The sequence below is a fragment of the Eriocheir sinensis genome, chromosome 12, assembly GCF_024679095.1.
Source record: "Eriocheir sinensis breed Jianghai 21 chromosome 12, ASM2467909v1, whole genome shotgun sequence".
Lineage (NCBI taxonomy): Eukaryota > Metazoa > Arthropoda > Malacostraca > Decapoda > Varunidae > Eriocheir > Eriocheir sinensis.
In genome coordinates this window covers 13,480,195-13,505,898 of record NC_066520.1, presented here as the reverse complement: position 1 = coordinate 13,505,898, position 25,704 = coordinate 13,480,195, and the positions used below count along the sequence as shown (strand labels likewise).

Below are 25,704 nucleotides of genomic sequence, written 5' to 3'. Positions count from 1 at the left end.
CAGCGTAACTGGTTGTTGCTTAATTGCAGTATGATTTTTTTTTTTTTTTGGCAATTATACAACCACAAAGTTGTACGAGTATATGACCCTCCTTCCCACAGGTTACGTTGAGGGTATGATGGGATGAAGCACGTAGCTGAGATCATTTATAGGAAATCGCTGAAGAGACGGAAAGGAATAAGGGTGGAATTGAAGCGGGAATTCATTGCAGAGTAAAAACGTGAAACGAAATTGGAGAAATATATGAATAATTTATTCTGATGTTAGGAAAAGACTGCCATACGATATGAGTTCAAGTAGATATGTTAAAAAGTCATAGCATACAAAAATAGACAGCGAGTATATGATGGGTGGATTAGTAATGTAAATAACTGACCACATGTGTTACTTTAATATTCATCACCATCGACAAACAGGTCATCCTCGTCATCACGGTTGATGCTGATGCAGACGGGATATAATTTTTACTTCTCTGCCATTAAGTCAAGTCATACGTGTGCATGGATTCATATTTCGTGTACAGCGCAAAAGAGAGAGAGAGAGAGAGAGAGAGAGAGAGAGAGAGAGAGAGAGAGAGAGAGAGAGAGAGAGAGAGAAAGAGAGAGAGGGGGGAGGTATAGGGGAGAAAGAGGGCGGGGGAGGAGGGTAGAAGGGAGGAAAAGGGAGGGATGGGAGTAGGGGAAGCCAGGGGTGGAGGTAGTTGGTGGATACACGTCACAAATACGTCACGCCTCACCTGTTCAAATGTGTAAGTGGCTCACGCAGGTTTTGCCATCACAGTCACGAGTAAACGCCATAATTAACCGCATCTGGCATTGCACAATAGCGTTAAAAATTAGCGGAGTGTGTGAAACAATCTGTGCCAAAGCAAAATATTGATCCGAGTTTTCGTTTGAAAGATATTTGCGAAAAACTGTATGTCATAGGGTCTGATATGGATAGTAGGTGGACTGCTCTCGCTAACGACCTCCACCTGCCGGGTTTGTAATCGGAGTTTGCTCTCCTAGGTGGACTGCTCTCGCTAACGACCTCCACCTGCCGGGTTTGTAATCGGAGTTTGCTCTCCTAGGTGGACTGCTCTCGCTAACGACCTCCACCTGCCGGGTTTATAATCGGAGTTTGCTCTCCTAGGTGGACTGCTCTCGCTAACGACCTCCACCTGCCCGCGTTTGTTGTTCGGAGTTGTCCCTCTCCTAGATGAACTGCCTACCATGGCTAACGACCTCCATCTTCCCGTGTTTGTTGTTCGGAGTTGTCCCTCTCCTAGATGAACTGCCTACCACGGCTAACGACCTCCATCTGCCCGTGTTTGTTGTTCGGAGTTGTCCCTCTCCTAGATGAACTGCCTACCACGGCTAACGACCTTCATCTTCCCGTGTTTGTTGTTCGGAGTTGTCCCTCTCCTAGATGAACTGCCTACCATGGCTAACGACCTCCATCTGCCCGTGTTTGTTGTTCGGAGTTGTCCCTCTCCTAGATGAACTGCCTACCACGGCTAACGACCTCCATCTGCCCGTGTTTGTTGTTCGGAGTTATCCCTCTCCTAGATGAACTGCCTACCACGGCTAACGACCTCCATCTGCCCGTGTTTGTTGTTCGGAGTTGTCCCTCTCCTAGATGAACTGCCTACCATAGCTAACGACCTCCATCTGCCCGGGTTTGTTGTTCGGAGTTGTCCCTCTCCTAGATGAACTGCCTACCACGGCTAACGACCTCCATCTTCCCGTGTTTGTTGTTCGGAGTTGTCCCTCTCCTAGATGAACTGCCTACCATAGCTAACGACCTCCATCTGCCCGGGTTTGTTGTTCGGAGTTGTCCCTCTCCTAGATGAACTGCCTACCACGGCACCCCCCCACCCCACCTGAGCAGATCTCCGATCTCGGCCCTGGGGGACACGAAGGTTGCGCCTTCGGGAGCCTCAGTACCACCTCCCTCTCGACAGGGAGACCTTGGGCTCGCTGGCGCTCCTTATCCCCCACGAGTCGAGGAAGGCGGCGGATGCAAGAACTCGCTTCTTAAAACTACCAGACTGGATTATGAAATTAATCAAAGATACCGTGAATGCGCTGCTCACCGCGTTTATCGTCTTTGGGATGGAAACTCGAAGGGCCTCGGGAACGCGAACGGGGCATCTAAAAACTTCCTCCGTCTCCCTCTTTCCTTCTTACTTCCCGTAATTCTTTTATATCATGTATTCCTTATCTTTAATCGTCTGTTTTATTATTAATTTATATATTATTTCGCTCTTATTAAATAGATAATTGAGAGAGTAGAAAATATCCGGATGGGGAAATGTCCAAAAGGGAATATGTCCATGGGGGACTTTGTCAAGGGGAAAACGTCCATGTAGGAATAATTATTTCCGACACCCGCTGCTTACCTGACACCCTTCTCTACCTATCCCACACCTTCAAGGAGTCTAGAGAAGATTATACACTCTAGAATCCTTGCACACATTAGAAATCAGTGAGGATAGCCGTGCCAGGAGGGAGTAAATGGAGAAAACATGTGTGGCAATGCTCAGGATATATTCAACGTAGTTCCCCATATATAGAACCCGCAGGTGTTTGCTTCTTTGGTTTGGGGATACTAAATTAAGACCACGATCCTCCTGAATGCATTATAGTGAGGAAAGATAGTGTAGTCCCCTTGAAAATAGTGTGTGAATAGGCATAAGAGAAGACCAAGAATAAGAGGATCCACAAAACCATACAGATAAAAAAAAAAGAATGTTTTTATTCACTTACATTCATCTCCAATCAAGCACTGACCCTTGAATATGCTGCCACGTAGTGTAATGCCCTTGAAAAGCAAAGTGTGTGAATAGGCAGAAGAGAGGACCAAGAGGAAGAGGACCTACGAAACCATACAGGTCAAAAAAAGAAGAATGGTTTTGTTTCCCTTAAATTCATCTCCAATCAAGCACTGACCCCTGAATTTGCTGCCACGTACCCCGGAAATCAAATAAATCACTATATCCCTGTATATTTAAAAGAAATTACTATATTCCTGTATATTAAAAAGAAATTACTATATTCCTGTATATTAAAAAGAAATTACTATATTCCTGTATATTTAAAAGAAATTACTATATTCCTGTATATTAAAAAGAAATTACTATATTCCTGTATATTAAAAAGAAATTACTATATTCCTGTATATTAAAAAGAAATTACTATATTCCTGTATATTTAAAAGAAATTACTATATTCCTGTATATTAAAAAGAAATTACTATATCCATGACTGGGTTATTATTCATTTCAAAACCAGATGACTGATGTAAAAGAGGGTTATGGTTGTTCATTTACTATATTCCAACTATATTCCAAAATGTTAACCGACTATAGGGATTGAGTGACTAGCTGAGTGGGTGACTGACTGAAGGAATGACAAACTGACTGACAGATTGGTTTATATTATTCATTTCAAACCAATGTGACTGATGCAAAAGAGGGTTGTGGTCGTTCATTTAACAACTATGTGGTGAAATGTTAAAATACACAACAGTTTACTTATCTTCCGCCTTATCTGATATTCGTTTCTGACACCTACGAAAAAAAGTAGGTTCCCGGGCACATAAAGCTCATAAAGATGCAGCGAGAGGAGATGAGAGAGGTAAAAAGAAAAGGAAGGAGGACTGCATGAAGGGAAAAGAATATGCATTTATCCCAGGACAGCTGACAGCGAGAGAGAGGCAGCTAGAGAAAAGGAGAGTAGGGTGGAAATAAAGATGAATGGAAGGAGGGAAGGAAGGAGGACTGTGTAGGGGGGGAAAAAGAGAGAGAAGGAGATTCATTCCAGGACAGCTAAATGGAAGGAGGAAAAGGAGGAGGCGAAGAAAGACAGCTGCATAGATATAGAAAAATGGCAGAGAGGAGATGCATTCAGGTACGCAAATCCTTGACTTCATGACTAACGCAAACTGTCGATCTGTACTAATGGCGTAAGGAAGTGTTCGCTACAGCTGACTGGGAAGAAGAAGAAGAAGAAGAAGAAGAAAACGAAGAGATGTATATATAGAGATAAAGACATAAAGGAGGTGCATTCAGCTACGCAAACCCTCGACTTCACGACTGACGCAAACTGTCGACCTGTACTAGTGGCGTAAGGAAGTTCTCGTTGCAGCTGAATGGAAGAAGAAGAGATACAACGAGAGAGAAAAAGACATAAAAGAGGTGCATTCAGCTACGCCAACCCTCGACTTCACGACTGACGCAAACTGTCGACCTGTACTAGTGGCGTTCTCGTTGCAGCTGAATGGAAGAAGAAGAGATACAATGAGAGAGAAGACAAAAAGGAGGTGCATTCAGCTACGCCAACCCTCGATTTCATGACTGACGCAAACTCCCTATCTGTACTAGTGGCGTAGGGAAGTGCTCGTTGCAGGATCTGAGTCGGCGGGCAGTTCATCGGTTGGGCTCTTATCGGCACTGGCCACGCGGGGAAATAACCTCGAAAGCGTGGAGTCAGAAAGTCAATAGGGCTGTAAAATGGGGATATAAAATACGATATAGCCAGCTGCGCCTTAGGGTGTGTGTGTGTGTGTGTGTGTGTGTGTGTGTGTGTGTGTGTGTGTGTGTGCAATATTCCTTTGGTTTTGTCTCCCCTCCCTCTCTTCGATTTCGCCATTCTCCTCTTTCTTTTTTCTCCCTCTCTCCCTCCCTCCCTTCCTTCCTCCCTGCCAAGCTGCCGCCCTCTGCCAGAATTTGTGTCGTAGGTCAGGGAAGGTCAGGGGATGCAACGAGAGAGAGAGAGAGAGAGAGAGAGAGAGAGAGAGAGAGAGAGAGAGAGAGAGAGAGAGAGAGAGAGAGAGAGAGAGAGAGAGAGAGAGAAGGGGAGGGAGGGGAAGGGGGACCATATCGAGCAGACGGTCACTCGGAAGGGAAAGGCATTGAAGGGAAGGCGTGAGAAAGGTCTTGTTGAGGAAGGTCATGAACGAAGAAGAAGAAGAAGAAGAAGAAGAAGAAGAAGAAAGAAGAAAAATATAGAGAAGAAAAAGATGAAGAAAACAAAGGATACGCAGAATGAAGAGGAAAAAAAAGACAAATGATGGCTTCGAGGGTTGAAAACAGGAAGAATGAGGAGGGAGAAGATTAAGAAAGAAAGATAGCAATGGTAAGAAAAAGGAGGAAACCGAGAGAAGGAGGAGGAGGAGGAGGAGGAGGAGGAGGAGGAGGAGGTCACTGAGTCGAAGAGAGACGAAGAGGAAGATAAACTACTGAAGGATAAGGAAGTGGAGGAATAAGAGGAGGAGGAGGAAGAGGAGGAGGAGGAGGAGGAGGAGAACGAAGAGGACAAGGAGGAGGAACAAACATACTGAAAAATAGAGGAAAAGGAGGAGGAGAAAGTGGAAGAGGAGGTCACTGGGTATAAAGGAGACGAAGATAAAGAGGAGGAGGAGGAATAATAATGGGATGATAATGAAGAAGAGGAGGAAGAGGAGGGAGAGGAGGATGAAGAGGAAGAGGAGGTGGTTCAGGTGATACTTAAAAATGGCTACGAATTCTCATCTGCCAAAGTGACTCGAATCAGTGCCAAGGGAATCAGTCTTAATCACACACACACACACACACACACACACACACACACACACACACACACACACACACACACACTGCCACCCCCAACCCCTAATTCCCACCCCACGCTCCCCACCATCTTCATCCTTCTCCCCCACCCCCTCCCCACTCGCCCCCACTCTCTCACTTCGCCCCCCCTCCAAAAAAAAAAAAAGACCAAATTTATTCACTCTAAACACTCGCGCCCAAACATTTCCAGAGAGAGAGAGAGAGAGAGAGAGAGAGAGAGAGAGAGAGAGAGAGAGAGAGAGAGAGAGAGAGAGAGAGAGAGAGAGAGAGAGAGAGAGAGAGAGAGAGAGAGACCCAACCCTTTCTGAAATTCCCGGGTAAAAAAAAATAGGAAATGAAAAACTGGCGTGTTGACATTCTTGAAATCTTGGAGAGACTGGAGATCACAACAGATGCCCGGGTTTGAGAGGAGGGAAATCAAATAATTGAAAAAAATAGGGAAAATATATGTGTGAAGCGGAAGTGGTTGAGTGGGAGGGAGGGAGGAAGAGTAGGAGAAAGAGAGAGAGAGAAGGATGCTTGTGGGAAAGAGGAAAGAAAACGATAGATGGTGATAGGGAGAGAGGAGGAGAGAGTAGATAGAGGGAGAAGATAAAGGAGGCGACGGAAGACGAAGATGAAGGAAGAAAGGAAAGAGAGGGAAAGCGAGGGGAGAAAGAAAGAGAAAGCAAAAGGGGAAATAAAGAGAAAAATAGAAAAATAGGAAAAAGGAAGTGAGAGGAAAGAAAGAGGGATCAAAAGGGGAAAGAAAAGGAAGGAAGAAATAAAAATACGGGAGCTCGAGACGTCAGTTAAAGAATCAAAGACAAGTAATCGAAATCTAAGTTGTGGAGTTTAAATGTTCAAAAAGGAAATGAGAAAAAGAATCGGAACTAATGAAAAGTGGAGCAACGTGTGTGTGTGTGTGTGTGTGTGTGTGTGTGTGTACGTTTGTGGGTCTGTACTGGCGATGGTTGTGCTCATGTATGTATGTATGTATGTATGTATATATGTGTGTGTATGTGTCTGTATTTGTAACTCTAATCCGATATAATCTACTCCGCCATCCGTCTGCTTGCCTGTCTACTCCATTACCAGTCCGTCCCGCTGTCCATTTATAAGCTTTTTCATGGACCAAATTTTTCAGCTGCTTCACATTATTTTCGGTGACGTCCACTTTTCAATTCCGCGACAACGAAATATTTATCGCGCGCCGCTCGTTCCGTTTCAACGCGATAAACGAGTATCATATTTAGCTCACCCGTGATTCACTTTTATCCGAGACTCGAACTTAAATATTTATACGGGAATACGGATTGTTTTAATGCCTTGAGCGAAACACGGGACGCTTACAAAAACATACAACAGAGGCATAACGTAGTATACTGTTTGCGCTGTCGTGTTAGGTTAGGTTAGGTTAGGTTAGGTTAGGTTAGGCTGCAATGTATTTATCAAAGACTAGGAAGAGAAACTGGTTACACGGGACGCTCTTTTATAACGAGTAACAGTGGCATAACGTAGTGTACTGTTTACGCTGTCATTCGAAACCTAACCTCGAGCTGCAATGCATTTATCAAAGACTAGGAAGAGAAACTGGTTACACGGGACGCTCTTTTATAACGAGCAACAGAGGCATAACGTAGTATACTATTTGCGCTGTCGTCCCAAACTAATTCTCAAGCTGTAATGCATTTATCAAAGACGAAGAAGAGAAACAGGTGACTCTGGCGCCTTACAACAACAAACAACAGCGGCATAAAGGAGTATATTGTTTGCGCTTTCGTCCTAAACCCATCCTCGAGCTGCAATACATTTATCAAAGACTGGGAAAGAGAAATAAGTTAAAAGTTGCGTCTGAGGCGGAAGCAGGCAATAAAGATGACGGGACAGGCCCACCGTCGTTTGTCTTCCTCCTCTGGCCCCGCTGCTCCGTGCTCTTGTTGGTAACTTTTCCTTGGTTTGTTTTCTTCTTTTCACTTCTTTATCCATCTCAGGTTCATGGGCGAATGCAAAGGAGATGAGCACCGAGGCCACGCACTGCCATATCGTATGCCCCCAACTTTACCTTTACCATTCCATCGTCCCTCGGCCCAAATTTTCAACCTTTCAGAGCTTACACACCCACATTTATTTAAGTCTTTCGTAGAGGTAGTGCGGATTATTTCCATGGGTAGTTTTGTGAGCCTGGTAATAGTTTGACAAGGCTACTATACACCATGAACGTGAAAAAAACATTAATATTTGTCATTCATTCTTATCTTTGGCTTTTGGTAGTCTTTTATTTTCCCTGGCAAATATTCTCGCGTTTCCGTCACTCCCGTTTCACTGTTTTTTACGATGGGGTTGCAGCCACTTTTTACAGCTTTACAGTTTCGTGGTTCAGTCTTCATTCGCTTCTTTTTCAGTTCTCCTTCCAGTGAATCTTTCCGTGTTTCCGCCAATCCCGCTCACTTGTCGCTGCTTTACGATGAGCTTGCATTTACTTCTTCACAGCTTTGCATGTTAGTGGTTCAGTCTTCCTTCGCTCCTTTTGTCAGTTCTCATTCCAGTAAATCTTTCGGTGTTTTCAGTCTCTCGTTCACTCGGCTTTGGATGTTGGTGGTTGAGTCTTCTTCAGTAAATCTTTCGGTGTTTTCAGTCTCTCGTTCACTCGGCTTTGGATGTTGGTGGTTGAGTCTTCTTCCGCTTCTTTTATCAGTTCTCTTTCCAGTAAATCTTTCGGTGTTTTCAGTCTCTCGTTCACTCGGCTTTGGATGTTGGTGGTTGAGTCTTCATCCGCATCTTTTATCAGTTCTCTTTCCAGTTAATCTTTCGGTGTTTTCAGTCTCTCGTTCACTCGGCTTTGGATGTTGATGATTGAGTCTTCTTCCGCTTCTTTTATCAGTTCTCTTTCCAGTTAATCTTTCGGTGTTTTCAGTCTCTCGTTCACTCGGCTTTGGATGTTGGTGGTTGAGTCTTCTTCCGCTTCTTTTATCAGTTCTCTTTCCAGTAAATCTTTCAATGTTTTCAGTCTCTCGTTCACTCGGCTTTGGATGTTAGTGGTTGAGTCTTCTTTCGCTCTTTATATCAGTTCTCTTCCCAGTAAATCTTTCGGTGTTTTCAGTCTCTCGTTCACTCTTCGCTGCTTTACGAAGAGTTTGCAGTCAATTTTCACGGCTTTGGATGTTGGTGGCTGAGTTTTCTTTCGCTCTTTTTATCAGCTCTCTTCCTAGTAAATCTTCCAATGTTTTCAGTCTCTCGTTCACTCTTCGCTGCATTACGAAGAGTTTCCAGTCAATTTTCACGGCTTTGGATGTTGGTGGTTGAATCTTCTTTCGCTCTTTTTATCAGTTCTCTTCCTAGTAAATCTTCCAATGTTTTCAGTCTCTCGTTCACTCTTCGCTGCATTACGAAGAGTTTCCAGTCAATTTTCACGGCTTTGCATGTTGGTGATTCAATCTTCTTTTGCTTTTTTTCAGTTTTCTTGCCGTGTTTCCGTCAGTCTCGTTTACTTTTCACTGCATTACGCTGAGTTTCCAGTTACTCTTCACCGCCCAGCATTGCCTTCTTGATATCTCACTGCATCAGGCGCTTTTTTTATTTATTTCAGTTCTCTCCCCAGTAAATCTTTCCGTATTTCCCTCACTCCCGTTCACTCGTCGCTGCATTACGTTGAGCTTGCACACCACTCTTCACCGCCCGGCACTACGTTCTTGATATTTCGCTGCATCGGGCGCCGTCGTTTCCCTTGGCGCTGCACCTTTGGCTCGTGAGGGAACCGCGAAACGGCTCGTCTTGGTGGCCCGCCCCGCCAGGCCTCATAAACCCAGCGGTGGCTTATGGGTCGTGTCAAAGCGGCGAGCCAACCAACCAGGCAGCCAGTCGTCAGTCATAGAGTCCGTCCGTTTCCGTCAGTCAGCCAGCCTCACCACAGTCCATCTTCAGCCCCTTGCAGGAAGAGGAGGAGGAGGAGGAAGAGGAGGAGAGGCGAGGGAAGAGGGAGAAATATAACATATTACTGAAAGTTTCTTGTTTTTTTAGGAACGAGGATTTCACGTGTGTGGTTTAACAGACGAGGAAGAAAGTTTGCGAGAGAACGTGCCGCGAGGAAGAAATCTTTTGTGTTTTTTTGCCGCTCGAGGAAACGTTTCGCGAGGAAGGAGAGATTTCCGATTGGTTGCGCATGAGGGAGGGAGGGGGGGAAGGAGGACCCTACTTGAGCGGGCGTCTGGCGAAGAATATTACATTTTTGACATGAGAGGAAGGATGGGGGTAGAGGAAGTAGGACGTCTTCAGAGGATACCGGAGGGAGTGGAGAGAAACTTTTGTATCCTTAGAGACAGTAGGGAGGGAAGGCATGATGCTGTCCCGAATCTGATGCGTAAGAAAGGAAAAAAACAACAAAACAAAACAAAACAAGAACGGTGTGGTGTCAGGTATGGGTGTGAAGAGTATTTTGTAGGAACCTGTGACGAAGATGAAGCACTTTATATTACAGCAAAGGGAAACAGTACGAGGGCAAAAGAGAGAGAGGAAAGAGCCCGGAACGAACCGAGGGAAAGAAGAAGAAAAAGACGATAGAGAAAAGGACGGGCTCAATGCATTCAGGCTAGAAATCGGGCAGACAGGGTACTGGATTTCATCTCAAGGAGCGTAAGTAATAGGAGCGCTGAAGTCATCCTCAAACTTTACTTAGCACTAGTTAGACCTCATCTCGATTAAGCAGTTCAGTTCTGGTCCCCCTACTATAGAATGGATATCAAGATGTTAGAATCTGTACAGAGGAGGATGACGAAGATGATTCAGGGGGTGAGAAACTTGCCTTATGAAGACAGGCTGAAGCATTTAAATCTACACTCTCTAGAAAGGCGAAGGTTGCGAGGAGACTTGATCGAAGTCTATAAATGGATAAAGGGGTTTGATAAAGGGGATGTCAATAAGATTTTGATAGTAAAAGAGCCAGGTAGGACGCGTGGCAATGGTTTTAAGTTAGACAAATTCAGATTCAACAAAGACAGAGGCAAGAATTGGCTCACCAACAGAGTGGTGGACGAATGGAACAGGCTTGGGAGCCATGTTCCTCCTCTTGAAAGAGTTCAAGTCGTAGGCAATACCGTAGATATATTCAAGAAGAGGTTAGATAAGGCCATGGATGATGAGGTAAGGTGGGGTTGGGTGTACAGGAGCTGCCTTGTATAGGCCAACCGGCCTCTTGCAGACTCCTTACGTTCTTATGTTCTTTTCATGTTTAGATAGAACGACGCTTATTATGAAAGAACGTACGGTGAGGAGGCAGCACTTCTGCCCCCAAACTGACGTAAAACAACGGAAAAACAAAGAAAGGAGCCGGGTGGTAATACTTCTCGTGGTCCCTTCTTCATCTCCCTCCTCTTCAACCATGTCTGTCAGCATAACACTGTTCCTCCACCAATCTCCCCCACCTCCTCTACGCTTCCTCTCTCAGCATAACAACATTACTACTCCTCCACTCCCCTTCTACGCCTCATATACGCCTCCCCTGTTAACATAACATTACTCCTCCTCCCTCTCACTCTCTTCTACGCCTTCTCTCAACAAAACATCACTGGTCCTCCATCCCTCCCCCCTTCTACGTCTCATATACGCCTCCTCTGTCAACATAACACAACTTCTCTTCCCTCTCCCTCTCTTCTACGCCTTCTCTGAACAAAACATCACTGGTCTTCCATCCCTCCCTCTTCTACGCCTCTTCCGTCAGCCCCTCACTCAGGATGTTTTGTATGGGCGGCACACACATCGGGTATTCCTGACGCTCACCGAGACTTAAGTTAACTGTCTTTAGGAGTCGTGGACGGCATTCTCTCCCTCTCTCCTCAGTCGTCAGTCTTATCCTCTCCCTTCCTCTCCTATCCCAACGCGAAGAGAAAGAAAAGTATACGGAGATGACCGAGACCGAAGGCAACCGAAAGAGACCGAGAAAGGCTGAAACCGATATACCGAAAAACCCAAAACCGAATGGGACCGAAAGAAGCCGAAACTGAAAGGGAGCGAAAGAAACCGAAACTGAAAGAAAATTAAAGCACTCTAAAGCGAAAGGGACCGACAGACCACGAAACTAAAAGGGCCCGAAAACGAAAGACGCCGAAAACAACCGAAGCCGAAGACCAAAAGCAAAACAACTCCCCACACACACACACTCACGAAAAAAAAAAAAGAAACTAGGTCAGTACAGCGCCGAGATCTGGAGTTTGGGTAATTGATGGGCCGAGTCTGCAGGTCTTAAGATGGTGGTTTTGCAAGTCAAATTAATGGAGAGGAAAAACATGAGGCATAATGAAGGAGGTGGTGGCATGCCAGGTTTTCTTTTTCTTTTCTTTTTTGTGTTGTTGGAATGTATTTAAACGTGTGTGTGTGTGTGTGTGTGTGTGTGTGTGTGTGTGTGTGTGTGTGTGTGTGCGCGTATTGTTTTCGTTTCTGCATGCGTGTGTGTGTTTTTCTTTCTTAGTATTTAATTAATATGCAAAGTAGGAAGTCCAAGTAGGATTATACAACTTTGTGAATGTATATGTGTGTGTGTGTGTGTGTGTGTGTGTGTGTGTGTGTGTGTGTGTATTAATGAAAGAGAGAGAGAGAGAGAGAGAGAGAGAGAGAGAGAGAGAGAGAGAGAGAGAGAGAGAGAGAGAGAGAGAGAGAGAGAGAGAGAGAGAGAGAGAGAGAGAGAGAGAGAGAGAGAGAGAGAGAGAGAGCACAGCACCACCATCAGCAGGAGTTTCGCACAAATAAATCCTGCAGTGGGAGGCGTCGCCCATTAACTTAGCAAGACTTATCACGGTCATTACGGAATTTTAGCATAATGTTGCACCTCATACGTCTCCCTTACGATGCGGATAGCCAGCCCGCCTCTCTCTCTCTCTCTCTCTCTCTCTCTCTCTCTCTCTAAGCACCTATTTGTAGTCCATAAGCTCATTAGGAAGCATACTAAGGAGATAATTACTTCCCCTCATTCTTTTTTTTTTTTTTTTTTGCTAACGGGAGAAAGTCTGCTTGCCCTTCCTGGTGTGTGCGCGTGTGTGTGTGTGTGTGTGTGTGTGTGTGTGTGTGTGTGTTTACAGTTAGCATGCCGTGCCTTCCTCTCTTTTTTTTTCTTTCTCTTTGTCTTTGTCTGTGTGTACCGTTGACTTTTTTCTTCTCTCTTTTCGTGTTTCTTTTTTTTTTTTTTCTCATCACCGTCTAATGAAAGGTTGTGCCGGCGAGGTGATGATGGGACTGTCAATGGTGATGATGAAGGATTTCTTGGTACTGCGTCTACACAATTCTCTCTCTCTCTCTCTCTCTCTCTCTCTCTCTGTCTCATCTATCAACCATTTTACATCTATGCAATCTTTAGTCTATGTTATTCTTTATCTTCGCTTTTTGTTTTTTCTTTTTCGTATGCATTTCTATTTAGCTTTCTTCTTCCCTTCGCCTCCGTTGTGTCCAGTCCTGTTTAGTCTTGTATAAGCTCAACGGTACAGACCTCAGCGCAATGTTTTCTGTTAACACACAAATATATTAAAGTTTCGGACACTATAACATTTTTTTTCATCTATACATGGTACCAAAAGAGTCAAAGTTTATTCAGTCCTCTCAAACCGACAGACGGCTTTCTTTTTTATATTTAGTCTCTTCTGTTTATTTTTGTTCAATTTGGTTCCGCTTTCCGTCACTGTGTCTGAAAGGTGAGGGCGTGATGCTTAGCGGGAAAGGTCACTATTTACGTAAGCGCCTGTCTGCGTCAACGGTAATACCAATCCAGTTACCGAAGCTTGGTTTAATGCAATCTCTCTTAGTCTTGTTGATTTCGGCTCTGTATGCGTGCCTGTGTTTTCTCATTCACAAGTTACCCGTTCCTTATTTTGTTTTTCTTTCTTTCTCCATTCACTAGATTTCTTTTATAATTCTTAGTCTTGTTGTTGTCATCCATTCAGCGTTGCCAGATTATCGTATTAACCACGTATCGTATCTATCATCTTTATGCCTCAAACTCTCGTACCTACACAAGTAACGTGAGAAAATCAAAGTTAGTGCTAAAACTGTTGAATATTGGTGTTTTTCGTTCTTTGTTGTTATAGTTATCGGTCAGCAACTACGAAAATGAAATGCGATGAGTACGATAATTTCTGTTTTTCTTTCTTTCTCCATTCACTAGTTCTCTTTTATAACTCTTTGTCTTGTTGTTTTCGGTCTGTATGTGTTCCTGTTTTTTCCTCATTCACAAGTCACCCGTTCCTTTCTTTGTTTTTTTCTTTCTTTCTCCATTCACTAGTTCTCTGTTATAACTCTTAGTCTTGTTGTTTTCGGTTTTGTATGTGTTCCTGTATTTTCTTTTCATTCAACAGTTCCTCATTCCATTTATTTCTTTTATTGTTCTTTCTCCATTCATCTATTCTCTCCATCCATTTTCATTTAAACACAAGCTTTCCTCATTCCCGTGTTTTTCTGTATGTTTTTTTTTTCATTCATCAACTCTTTCTTTTACCACAGCTTTACCTACGACGCAAGCCTTCCCCATTCCTTTGTTTGAGTGTGCTTTTCTTCTTTTTCATTCACCAGTTCTTCCTTTTTCACAGTTGTGTATACGAAATGCTTCCTCATTTTCGTTTTTTTTTTTCTCTTTTTCAGTCACTAATCATTTCTTGCCACAGCTCTATATTTGCTAACGTTCCTAATTCTTCTTTTATTTCTGTGTGTATTTTTCTTTATTCTTTCACTAGTTCTCTCTTACTACAGATATATTTATGCAAACTTTCCCCATACAGTTTTTATCTCACCACAAATCCACACATATACACATACGTCAGCCTTCCTCATTCCCTTTTCCCGTTCTTGTTTTTGTACTAGTTTCTCTTTTTCTTTTCTATATCACACGTCCACACATACACACATACATCAGCACTTCTCATTGACCCTCTTCTTTGTATTCTGTACGATCTCTCTTTTCTTTGCAGCTGAAGGGCGGCCTGGTGATGCAGATGTCCCTTCAGGTCAAGTATTACAAGCACGGGGACTCGCAGCACTGTGACTGGGGCTCCACCTTCCACTGCATCGAGTACGACTGTGAGACGCACACGGACGCGGGCATTGTGGCGATACTGAAGGAGACGGTTCGGTAGACGCCAGCAGAGCAGCCTTCCCGAGCCCCCCCACCGGCGTCCACTCGTGTCCAGCCCTTACCAGCCCTTATCAGCCCACACGAACGTCGTCTAGTCCTCCTCAGTCCGCCTTAGTTGAAGTCTAGTCCTCTTAAGTCGCTTCCTTTTCAAGTTCAAGTTATCGAAGTCATCTCTACTTCATGTGCAGTCAGATTTAATCCTCCTCAGCTTGGGTTTCTGTTGTCCCCAGTCATGTCTACTTCTCTTCACTCTCTCTCAGTCATCTCTTTACGATTCCAGTCTGATTCTAGTCTCCGTAGTCCACCCCAGTCCTCTCTAGACCCTTCCAGTCCAGTCAAGTCCATTTTTCAATAGTCAATTTAGCTTGCTCCACCTCGGCTTTGTTATGCTAAGTCAAATCCACTTACCTCCAGTCCAATTCAGCCAAGCCTAGTCCTCTTCAGCCCTGCTCTTCTTATATTCAGTCTAGGGCAGCCCTGTCCATTCATCTCTGTCCACTTCGCTTTGATGTACGTCAGTCCTTTCTATAGCTTGTCCCAGTCTCTCTTTTATTCGAGCATGTACAGTCATTTCTAGACCCTCACCCCAGTTCTCTCCAGTCCAGTTACATCGCGCCCAGTCCATAGTCCCTCAAACCCTATCGTCATGTCGTGTCCAGTCCTCTTTGGCGCTTCCCAGTCCATCCCAGTCTAGTCCAATCTTACCAGCCTCCTCTCCCTAGCCTTCCCCCTTTGTCTGGCTCTCTCTTCGGTCCCTCTTCCATAAGTTTCTATATCGCCTTTTCCATGTGTGGATTTCTTTCTAAATCTTCAATATTCTCCCGTAACTTCCTCCACCAAAGCTACTTTCTATTTCGGATTGAGAGGGGACGAGGCAATTTTTTTCCCCTCCTCACTTTTTTTCCCACTCATTCCTTTTATTTTTTTCCACTTCTCACTTTTTTTCCTTTTTTTCTTTCATTCCTTTTTGTCGCTTATTCCTGTCAGTGCCCATCTCCGCTGCTGTGCTGAGTGTGATGGGTAGAAAAACTTGCATAATTTGACTATAGTACATAATAATAATAATAATAATAATAATAATAATAATAATAATAACAATAATAATAATAGTGTTATGAAAGACTGAACGAGTGCAAAATGTTAAAGAGCAGCGAATAATCTGACATAACGAGGCAAAGCAAGTGAGTAAAAGTTTTAGCCTACCATTTGCTGTATTATTTGGACGCGAGAAGAAAGAAAAGGCAAAGAAAAGGCTGAAAATAATGGCAGGATGAGAAGAGATGGTGACAGACGACGCCAACAACAACAACAACAACAACAACAACAACAACAACAACAACGGAAAACGACAGAAAACGGCACAAAACCAACAAAAAAAGAAGAAAAACAAAACAAAATCAAGAATTCTCCACAACCAGGGAGGCTAACCACAAAATAGCTACTCGCCTACATTCAGACTAAAATTCTTCAAGTAATTGTTAGGTTAGAAAACAAACTATTATCAGTATAAGGGAGTAAAGGGACAACGAGGGTGCTAGAATAAATACTGTTGAGGGGGAGGTGTAGTGTGTGTGTGTGTGTGTGTGTGTGTGTGTGTGTAGCGGGGAGTTGACGTGAGGGAATTAGAGAAACATGGAAAAAGATTAAAGACAGCTCTAAACCTTCAAACTACCGTCCTTTAGCTTTACTTTCCTCTTTCCTGCCTTTCTTAAGCTTTTGAAACAATCGGTAACTGAAAATTTATATAAACATTGGTGTTCTACAAGACTGCTAGATCTTAACATCCTTGGACTGTCTTTGAATCAACATCCCAATCGGAAACTTTATTCTTTACTGTTCATGATTGGGCCTTAAGATTGGGCCTTCCGTTATGCATTGGAGACAACGAGGGATGAACGAGAGTTGTGCTTGTTAGACTATTTTCATAGTTCGTCGTCATGAAACACGCTGAAACACACACTCACACTAAGTTTCCGCTAACGATCCATGTAGTTATTCGTTTAGTTTCATTCGACGTGTATGACAGTGCAGATTGGAAAATGATCGAGACTTGCCAACTAAGGACATGACACAAACACACACACAACCGGACTTCAACTCTAACACAAACAACAACAGCCTCTACCACACCGAAACACGACAACCTAACATAGCGTGACAGGAGGAAGCAGAAACAGGCAAACAGAAAACACAGGCAGGAGGAATGACTAATCAACTGGCTCCGGTTTCCAGGAGCAAATACTAAATAATCCTCAAGAGCCGCGAGGAGCAGCGACAGGCCAGCCATTGATTATCGGGGTCTGGGGCCGAGGCGTGCTGGAGCGTGACCCGCCATCTCGCCCGCCGCGGGACACAAAACGAGGCGGACGAAGACGAGGAGCTGTTGGTGGCTGGCTGAGATTCGCGGCTCTGATAGTTTTCTTTTAGTATCGTCACGGGGAAGAGAGAATATTAACTTGCGTCACCCTTCCCCCCTTTCCTCAGTTCACACTCAATAGGCGGATTCAGTAAATGCATAGCGCTTGACGGCTCCTCCTGTTGCTGCCGACGTATTGCTCGCATGTAGGAGTCTCGTCGCCACCGCCGCCGCCGCCGCCGAGTTGCCCTCCGCATCGGGTCCTGCGTCCTCGCCTCACACGCCCGCGGGACAACGGTTCGCATGCTGCACGTTGTTATCCTTCCTATTTGTCTCGCTTATTCGTGCAAATTTTCTACTCACTCTGCATCGTAATACAACGCAGAAGCTGTATATACACACTGCATGGCGCAGAGCTCCGTTCCTTCACCGCGGCCGCACACGCAGCAGTCTGATTGGAAGAGCGATGCAACTGTCTCCATGGAGTGCTTCCTGCAACCATTTTTCTTAGAGGTGAGCTGCCGCGTCCTCTGCTTGCTCCTACCACGAGAAGTAAAACAGAGCAACAGCCTTTGAGGATAAGCTTTTCCCTCTCGCCGCTGCCTCAGTTTTTAAAATTCAAAATAATGGACGGGGCCTTTTCATGGAGTACCAAAAAGGGGCCGAGCCATTAGACCGTCTCTCACGGCTTCGAAATTAATCTAAATCATCCTGCTGTAAGGAGCCGCTTGGCTGCCGGGCCAATATCCGCCGCGACCGTTCTATCATCCTGAAACACTCGGATGCAATTAAAGGCGAGTGAGTGCCAGCGATAACTTAACATCGAGAGCTCAATTGGTATTCAGATCGAACTAATTAGCTTTCGAATGCAAATTTAAGCCCAGTCCAAACCAGATAAGAGCCGTGGAGTTCGGCCAAAGCTTGCAACAACACGACCTCACTTTTCCTAACTTTTCCAGATCCTGCCAGACCTCCTCCGTCAGCCTTTGCTTCCGCGAGAAAATGTACGTGTACAGACTTTTTGCTGCAGGGGATGTATTGTTCTTCTGTTTTATCTCAAACGTTTGTAAGCATTAACGAATGTCTCTGTGCAGCAATCACTATGCACCATAAGTTTCAGATTTTTAAATTGATCCCCCATTTATCTGCTCCATGAATCACAGCGAGGCTCTGCACGTTTGCTTTGTCGTCCAGTAACTGAATTTATTGCAGTGATAGCCGTGGCGAGGCGTTGATTTAATATCCTTTCATCACACGCTTGCTAAGGACTGCTCGGCCTCTAACGAGCAACGTGGACGGTGTCGCGCCGTGTCCCGCCCACAACACGAGGCTCAAAAGCTGACCCAGTGGACTCAGCCGGACCAGGGGCCGCTTTGGACTGATTTATCTTTCCCTGCTTATGACTTGCTCTTACTGAAGGAATTCTCCATCAGGATAGGACGGGAAGCCGAGGCCCGAACTTTGCTATCGTGGGCGGGATTTCATTGCCCCGACAATGATGCCTAGTGAATTATGATTTGTAAGCTCCTGTTATTAGTAACTATTAACTATAAGATGGCTATATCAGAAAAGAGTTGATGACTATAACTAGGCGGTGGTGGTGCAGCGGGCACACGCCAGCAGGTGCGGCGTCGCGCTCGCCGCTCTCCTGCTGTGCCGCTCGCCACGACCTGTACGCGGCGCCTCGGGGTCCGGCACTGTCACCGTGTCCTTTACGTTCCTTCCGCCGATGCAAACACTTCTCTTCGTCCTGTTTTCTTATTTACTTTCCACGCACCGAGGAGCTTCGTAATTCAGCACGAGTAGTTCCTGATTGGTCCGTTTACTCGTCCTTGCTCGCAGGGGTTCAGAGCAGAGCATGTTTTCTTCCTGAGGCCGACCCGCCGCTTTGGCCCTCCGCCTCGCTGGCCTCGCCGTTTATTATTTTTGCTCCCTTCATTCGCAGTCAACGCAGTAACTCTAATTATAACGTGTCCATTGCAGAGTGGATGCCAATAAGTACGAGCGGAAACTGAAGCTGCTGCAAGCCTGAGGTTATCAGTATTAATGATGGAGGTCACGCACAATGCAGTCAGTTCCATGTCATGTTTCAGTGCTTCGTGAGGCGGCCCAGACGGGTGCCGCGGCAGGGTCCTGGAGTGCCGGGCGGCGCGCGCGGGGACGGGGCGATGCTGGCGTCACGAGGCCCACGCGGGAGATGAAAAGGTCAAATTAGGGTCATACGCTAAAGGTGCGCGTGGCCTCGGTACTCATCTCCGTCACATAGGCCCACACGGGAGATGTTGCTATCGTTGTATATAGGTCATGTAGGAGGACACGGGCTACACGGGAGACTTCTGTTTTGGGTACACGTTGGGTACACGTAGGATGACTGCCGTAGGGTCGTTAGGCTTAAACTAGGGGGAAATTGCTATTCCGTGATGGACCACACAGCAGTAGTGACAGTTCGAGTCTGCTAAAGGACTTTCCGGAATGTTATTTTCGCACTGTTTTCGTTCAGGTGAATGAAAACAAACTGTTTTTCAGAAAGTTTTAAAATTGCGCCACGTTACCCTCCAGTTCCATTATTCTAACACAACACTACAGCCAGTTTACGCTGCGCAGCCCCAGCGGTGTGGCCATCTCGTTATTTTATCCTAACAATATTTTTGCTTGTCTTAATAACTACGCCGCACTAAGTCCTTGTCACATTAACGCTGCAGTACTTATGTTGCCTTGCAATTAGCTGTGTTGGTTTGCCATTAACGTCACAGTCAATAAACAGAAGCCATCCCGGCGGCCAGTGAAAAGAAAGCACTCCCATAAAAGTGCAACAATGTAACGTACGTAATGAGCGTTGCCTTGTTCCGCGGAGCGACCGTCTGGGCCTCGTAACGTCATGCGCGGGGAAGGACTCGCTTTCGTTCACGTGCGCGCAGACCCGACACTCCCTGGACCCGGCGTGCGGCGAGTGAAGTGTCGTGCGGCTGTATTACGAGCTGACATGCGACCCGAGAGTGGCGACAAGGGAATCGATACGCTCCGCTGCGCCGCTTAACGAAGTGTGCCGACAGAGAGAGAGAGAGAGAGAGAGAGAGAGAGAGAGAGAGAGAGAGAGAGAGAGAGAGAATACTACATACAATTTCGTAATGTTCAATGACGTGCTATAACTAAGCAATAAGTCACCGGCGGCACCACGCGGACCAGCCTGCCAGCGCCAACGCCCTCCCTCCTGATGATGGTGATGGTGGTGGTGATGGCAGAACAGGTCTTGTCCGGCGCAGCTTGTGACGCGCATGTGGGCAGCAGCTCCCGAAACTACCTATGTGGTGCTAAATATGGCAAAATGGACAGTAAGAAACGCTGCCTGAACACCTGTCTAATCTGTACCGCTAATGAGCCAATCAACGCTACCATACAAATCCAAACATCCATCAACACACGCGTCAAACAACATCGACCATTGCGTCAGATTGTACAATGCATCACTTTTTAAGATACTTTCGGGAGCCGCTGCGCACGTCACCCAACCCTCGCCCAGGTAGTCAACGCTTCACGGTCACTCCCTTTTGACCTTTCCTGTACCCACCGACGCCTCAGCAGTCGTCGCCGCCTCGCCCGTAGCCGCCACGTAGCCTAGCCTCGCCGTCCCTCTCTAAGTAGGCCTGACGCCGCTGACACGGTACTCGTTTCGTCAGGAGTTGTGGTGCCGATAATGATACCCAGTCACGATCTATGCAGACTTCATTCCTCACGTGGTATTCGCGCTTGCTCGTCTGTGTGTGAGCTGCCTTCAAGTCTGGTACAGTTGTATATACTTAATCATAACACTACTACACATTATGGGAATTTTGAAACTATATAAATGTTATTTTTTCCTGCTAAATAAACTTATATAGTTATTATGACGCTCTTTTTCTTTGTTCCTTTGAGGGTGTGTTGTCTTGGGGATATGGTGTGTACTCGCATAGTGGCGGTGGTGGTGGTGGTGAGGTGGGACATGTGAGCAGAGGTGTGGTGATTGGTGTTAAGTGGTGATGTAGTGTACTTGCATAGTGGTGGTGGTGGTGGTGAGGTGGGATACGTGGGCAGAGGTGTGGTGACTGGTGTTAAGGTGGTGATGTATTATACTTGCATAGTGGTGGTGGTGGTGGTGAGGTGGGCTACGTGGGCAGAGGTGTAGTGACTGGTGTTAAGGTGGTGATGTAAACTAGGTGATGCAGTGGTGGAGTGTGATGGTGGTGGTAGTGGGGGGGGGGGGGTGAGGTGGGACAGCCAGGTGGGCGGAGAGGCGTGATTGATATTATGTAGCAGTATGATGGCATGTTGGGGAGGAATGCGGCAGTGGTGGTGGAGGTGGTCGTGAGGAAAACTGACTAACCCCACACTGACGTGAATCCAAGGTATCTCGAGCATTGTGTAACTAGACCCTTGCCGTGACCACCAATGAGTGTTGAGAGAGGAGTGTGGCAGCGGTCGTGAGAAGGACTGACTAATCCCTCCTTGACGTGAGCCCAAGGAATCTAGATGACTGTGTAGCTGGACTCTTTGCGTGAACCCCAGTGACTGCTGAGAGAGGAATGTGGTGGTGGTGGTGGTGGTGGTGGTGGTGAAGAGAAGAAAAAAAGGACTAAAGGTACTCAGACGTCCGCGCAAGAAAACCAAGAAATCTAGAGGACTGAATCGCTTTGTTGACTCCTTAACCCTATCCGATCCGACGTTTTCAGATTTTCGCGCTCGTAACACCTAGCATCGTACTCATTTATCTGAACAACGATAACGCTCATGAACACTAAGTACTGGTACCGAATCAATAGTGTAAACCAATAATGAATAAGGAGTGAAAAGAAGCTAGTGGAAAGTAAAAAATAAAAAGTGCATCGTTTTGATCGAATTGCCTGAGGGGAGGCCAGATTTGTCCCCCTCCGATCGGATAGGGTTAAGTGAACGCCAGCAAGTGTTCACCAGATCGCGTTTAAGAGGTCGCCGCAGAAACCCCGTGGCGAGGACAAACCCTCCACGTCCTGTGTTTGCAAGAGTCAGCACCGAGGATAAGGCGATTGGAATCTTTGTAAAATGCAATTCATGTCCGACTTATCCCAAAGAAACTCCGCACCCAATGTCGTAATACAAGTTCTTGGTAATATAAAAGAGGGCGTTTAGAGTTACAATTACGGACAGAAACGTCAAAAAATCTATATTATAAAACGGAGATCACATTCTGTCTTGTCCTTGAGCAAAACCGTAAGCCACATCACAATCTAAGCTCTCGTTAATATAAAAGATCACATTCATAATCACACTGACGCAAAAACAAAAGTCTAAAAACATGCCCATTAAAAAAAAAGAGAAAGTACAAAAAAAAAACACTCCATCGACTCGTGTCAATCAAGCAGAGTTCACGTCCGAAGCTCAAGTCAAAGTTACCGAGAAGAAAAAAAACTCGACGGAAAAACTCGACATCAAATTTCCCAGAAGTCGACTCAGCAGCCGCGGGTCCGAGGAGCGCGCGGAGGAATACAGACGAAGCGTTCCCGCCGCTCAAGTTCGCTGCGAGTCTCACTTCGGGAAAACGAAACGCACTAACTTCCTGGATTAGTCTCCACCACCACCACCACCATCACCGTCACCACCACCTCCACCCCCGTCACCACTCCCACCACCGCCACCACCACCACGCCACTCTCCCGGCCGAATAATGATCAATATCCGATAGGAAGACCGCGACCTGCGTATTGGATAAAAACAAAAGACAAAGAGGAAGAGACGAATTTCAGCTCATCAAAATATGACGTTCTCTTTCTTCCTCTTTGATTGTTGTTGTTGTTTCAGGAAATGTAAGTAAGAAGATGAAAGGAAAGGCAAATAAATGGGCGTTGGTAGAGTGAAAAAGTGAGCCTAAAAGAAATAGATTTAACTCATCAAAACATGACGTTCTCTCCCTCCCTCCTTTCATCATTCTCTTTTTCTCCCAAATATATCTACGTGGGAAGAGAAAAAAAATAATGGATGTGGGTAGAGAGAAAAATAGACCCACATTACGTGAGTAGAGAGAGAAAAAAAAAACATATTAGTGGGGAAGAAAAAAGGAGTACCAAATGAAGGGGAAACGAAAAACGACAGAAAAGACCCAAATTAAAGAAAAAGAGAAGACCCGAATTGCGTGGGAAGAAAACTACAAATGGGTAAGGTGGGTAAGGAGTAAAGAAGAGAACTAAATGTATGGAGATAGAAAAAAAAAGTCAAAGAAGAGATACGAATTATGAAAGGCAAAGAAGAAACCCAAATTACACGAGTAGAAAAAAGAGAATCTATATGGGTAAGTAAAAAGAAGCTTATGTATAGGGTAAGGAAAAGACAAACTGTACTTGGATATAGAGGACAAAAAAAAGACCCATAAATGTACGTAAGTAGAGAACAATAAAGACAGGTGTACATGGGTTGAGAGAGAGAGAGAGAGAGAGAGAGAGAGAGAGAGAGAGAGAGAGAGAGAGAGAGAGAGAGAGAGAGAGAGAGAGAGAGAGAGAGAGAGAGAGAGAGAGAGAGAGAGAGAGAGAGAGAGAGAGAGAGAGAGAGAGAGAGAGAGAGAGAGAGAGAGAGAGAGAGAGAGAGAGAGAGAGAGAGAGAGAGAGAAAAAAATAGATGAAACGGATTTATCTCATCAAAATCTGACATTCTGTTCCTCCCTTTTCATTCTTTACATATTTTTTTTCCCAAGAATATACAGACTACCTGGAAAGGGGCTCGGAACAGGAGAGAACAAACAAAATAAAACAAAAAAAAAAAGGTTGGTTATCAATAAATATAAAGTAGATCAAAATTCCTATCATCTATAACTATCTCGTACCTGCGTCTCTCCCCCTTGATCCACTGAGGAGAAAAAATATATAAAAGGAAGGAGTTCGGACCACACTCTTCCTGTTCCTTTTTTTTTTTACTGTCTCCTCGTCCCTAACATTTGGGTCAACAGAGGCAAAAAACGAAAAAAATAAAAAAGTCGTCTGGTCATCCTCTACAATCAGGTCAATGTAAAAAAAAAAAAAAAAAGAAAGAAAAAACGCACTAAAGAAATTACCTCTCTTGTTTCAGGTCTTTTTTATCCCTTTAAATCGGGTCAAATAAATAAATAAAAAAGTAAAAATGGAAGCAAAAACCTACCTTTCCTTTTGTCCTGAAGATGCACATTCGTCTCTCAGTCCTCAATCCTTCAGAACTCAACCCAAACCCGCCCTTTCCTCCCGGTCCTCCACGTCCTTCACTCCCTGTCCTGGTTCTACTCCTCGTGGGGATGGAATGGAGGAGGCGGGAGGCGGGGAAGGCGGAGGGGGAGGCAGGGGGCGAGCGAGAAGGGGGTCAGGGTGGTAGGCGGGAGCAGAGTACGCCCCTGTTGAACCCCAGTAAGTGACCACACGAACCCTGTACCATCCCTGCACCGTCCGCTGTCCTGCTGGGAGAGAGAAAGGTACGTGATGGTAGTGGTGGTGGTGGGAAAGGGTAGTAAAGGATGGTGGTAGTGGTGGTGGTGGTAGTGGAAAGGATGGTAGTGGATGGTGTTGGGGTGGGAGAGTGGAAGTTACGTGGTGGTAGTGATGGTTGTAAGGGTGGTAGTGGATGGTGTTGGGGTGGGAGAGTGGAAGTTACGTGGTGGTAGTGATGGTTGTAAGGGTAGTAGAGAGTGGTGGTAAGTTGGGGGATAGGGAAGGGGGGCCGTGGTGATGGTTTAGGGGGGGTGGGGAAGAGGGGTTGTAGTGACCTTATTATTGTTGGTGATTGAATGGCTAGGGAAAAAATATCACACACGGAAGGGGAAGTATTGAGATTTATTGTGTGATGGTGGTGAGAAAGGGTAGCAATGGGCAGTGGTGGTGGGAAGGGGTAGCAGTGGGTGGTGATGGGAAGGGGTGGTGTTGGGTGGTGGGAAAGGGTAGCAATGGGTGGTGGTGGTGGATCGGGAGGGTTAGGTATAAGATCGCGGCGGTGGGTTGAGAAGGAAGGGGGAGTTGTACTGACCTTATCATTATTGAGAAAAGATAAAGGAAAAAAAAGGTAGAGAGAGGAAAAGGAGAGTAGAAAAGAGTCGATGGTTAAAACTAAGAAAAAAACAAAAGAAGGAAAGAAAGAAAAAAAAAAGAAAGACAGACAGAAAGAAAGTATGAATGGCAAAGGATAAAAAAATAAAAAAAATCACTCCCGGAAGGTGAAGTATTGAGGTTAATTGTGTATGGCGGAAGTGGTGGCGGTGATGGTGATGGTGGTGGAGGTGGAAGTGGTGGTACTAGAGGTGGAAGACGGTGGATGGAGGAGAATAACAGCCCTTCAGGTAATTTGACAACCATGCATGAACTACCAGCTGTGTGTGTGTGTGTGTGTGTGTGTGTGTGTGTGTGTGTGTGTGTGTGTGTGTGTGTGTCCCCTCCCTCCCTACCTCACCACCAGACAGCACGCACGGCCTCAGAGTGGTTAAGGTGAGGGTGCACGGAGGAGGAGGAGGAGGGGGAGGGAAGGTAAACATGAGGGTTAGGCCACACTCCCCATAAGTCTGTAGGTCTCCTTATTACTGCGGTGCTTCAGGGTGAGGGAGCAGCGGCCGATCACGAAGACAAGGGAGCGACGCGACCTGATTCATGGACGTCACGCGAGGGGATAGTGGTTGGTGATGTGAAGGTGTGTTAGTGTGTGTCGCTTTCTCGT

The 25,704-nt window shown here is 45.5% G+C and overlaps 2 protein-coding genes across 4 annotated transcripts in view; one reads left to right on the top strand and one right to left on the bottom strand.

The window, feature by feature from the left end:
• LOC126997441 (CB1 cannabinoid receptor-interacting protein 1-like) overlaps positions 1-20,916 on the top strand; it is a 173,142-nt gene extending 152,226 nt beyond the window's left edge. The window contains exon 4 of the mRNA XM_050858533.1: positions 14,515-20,916. Within this exon, the coding sequence (XP_050714490.1) occupies positions 14,515-14,679 (165 nt within the window). The 3' untranslated portion in view covers positions 14,680-20,916. The remainder of the gene's footprint in view (positions 1-14,514) is intronic.
• The window catches only part of LOC126997437 (uncharacterized), an 82,310-nt gene that overhangs the window by 3,479 nt on the left and 53,127 nt on the right, over positions 1-25,704 (bottom strand). For 2 of the 3 annotated variants that reach the window (XM_050858522.1, XM_050858523.1), the window contains exon 15: positions 24,172-24,460. In XM_050858522.1, the coding sequence (XP_050714479.1) occupies positions 24,228-24,460 (233 nt within the window). In that variant the 3' untranslated portion in view covers positions 24,172-24,227. The remainder of the gene's footprint in view (positions 1-24,171; positions 24,461-25,704) is intronic. The other variant, XM_050858524.1, reaches the window with a different exon arrangement.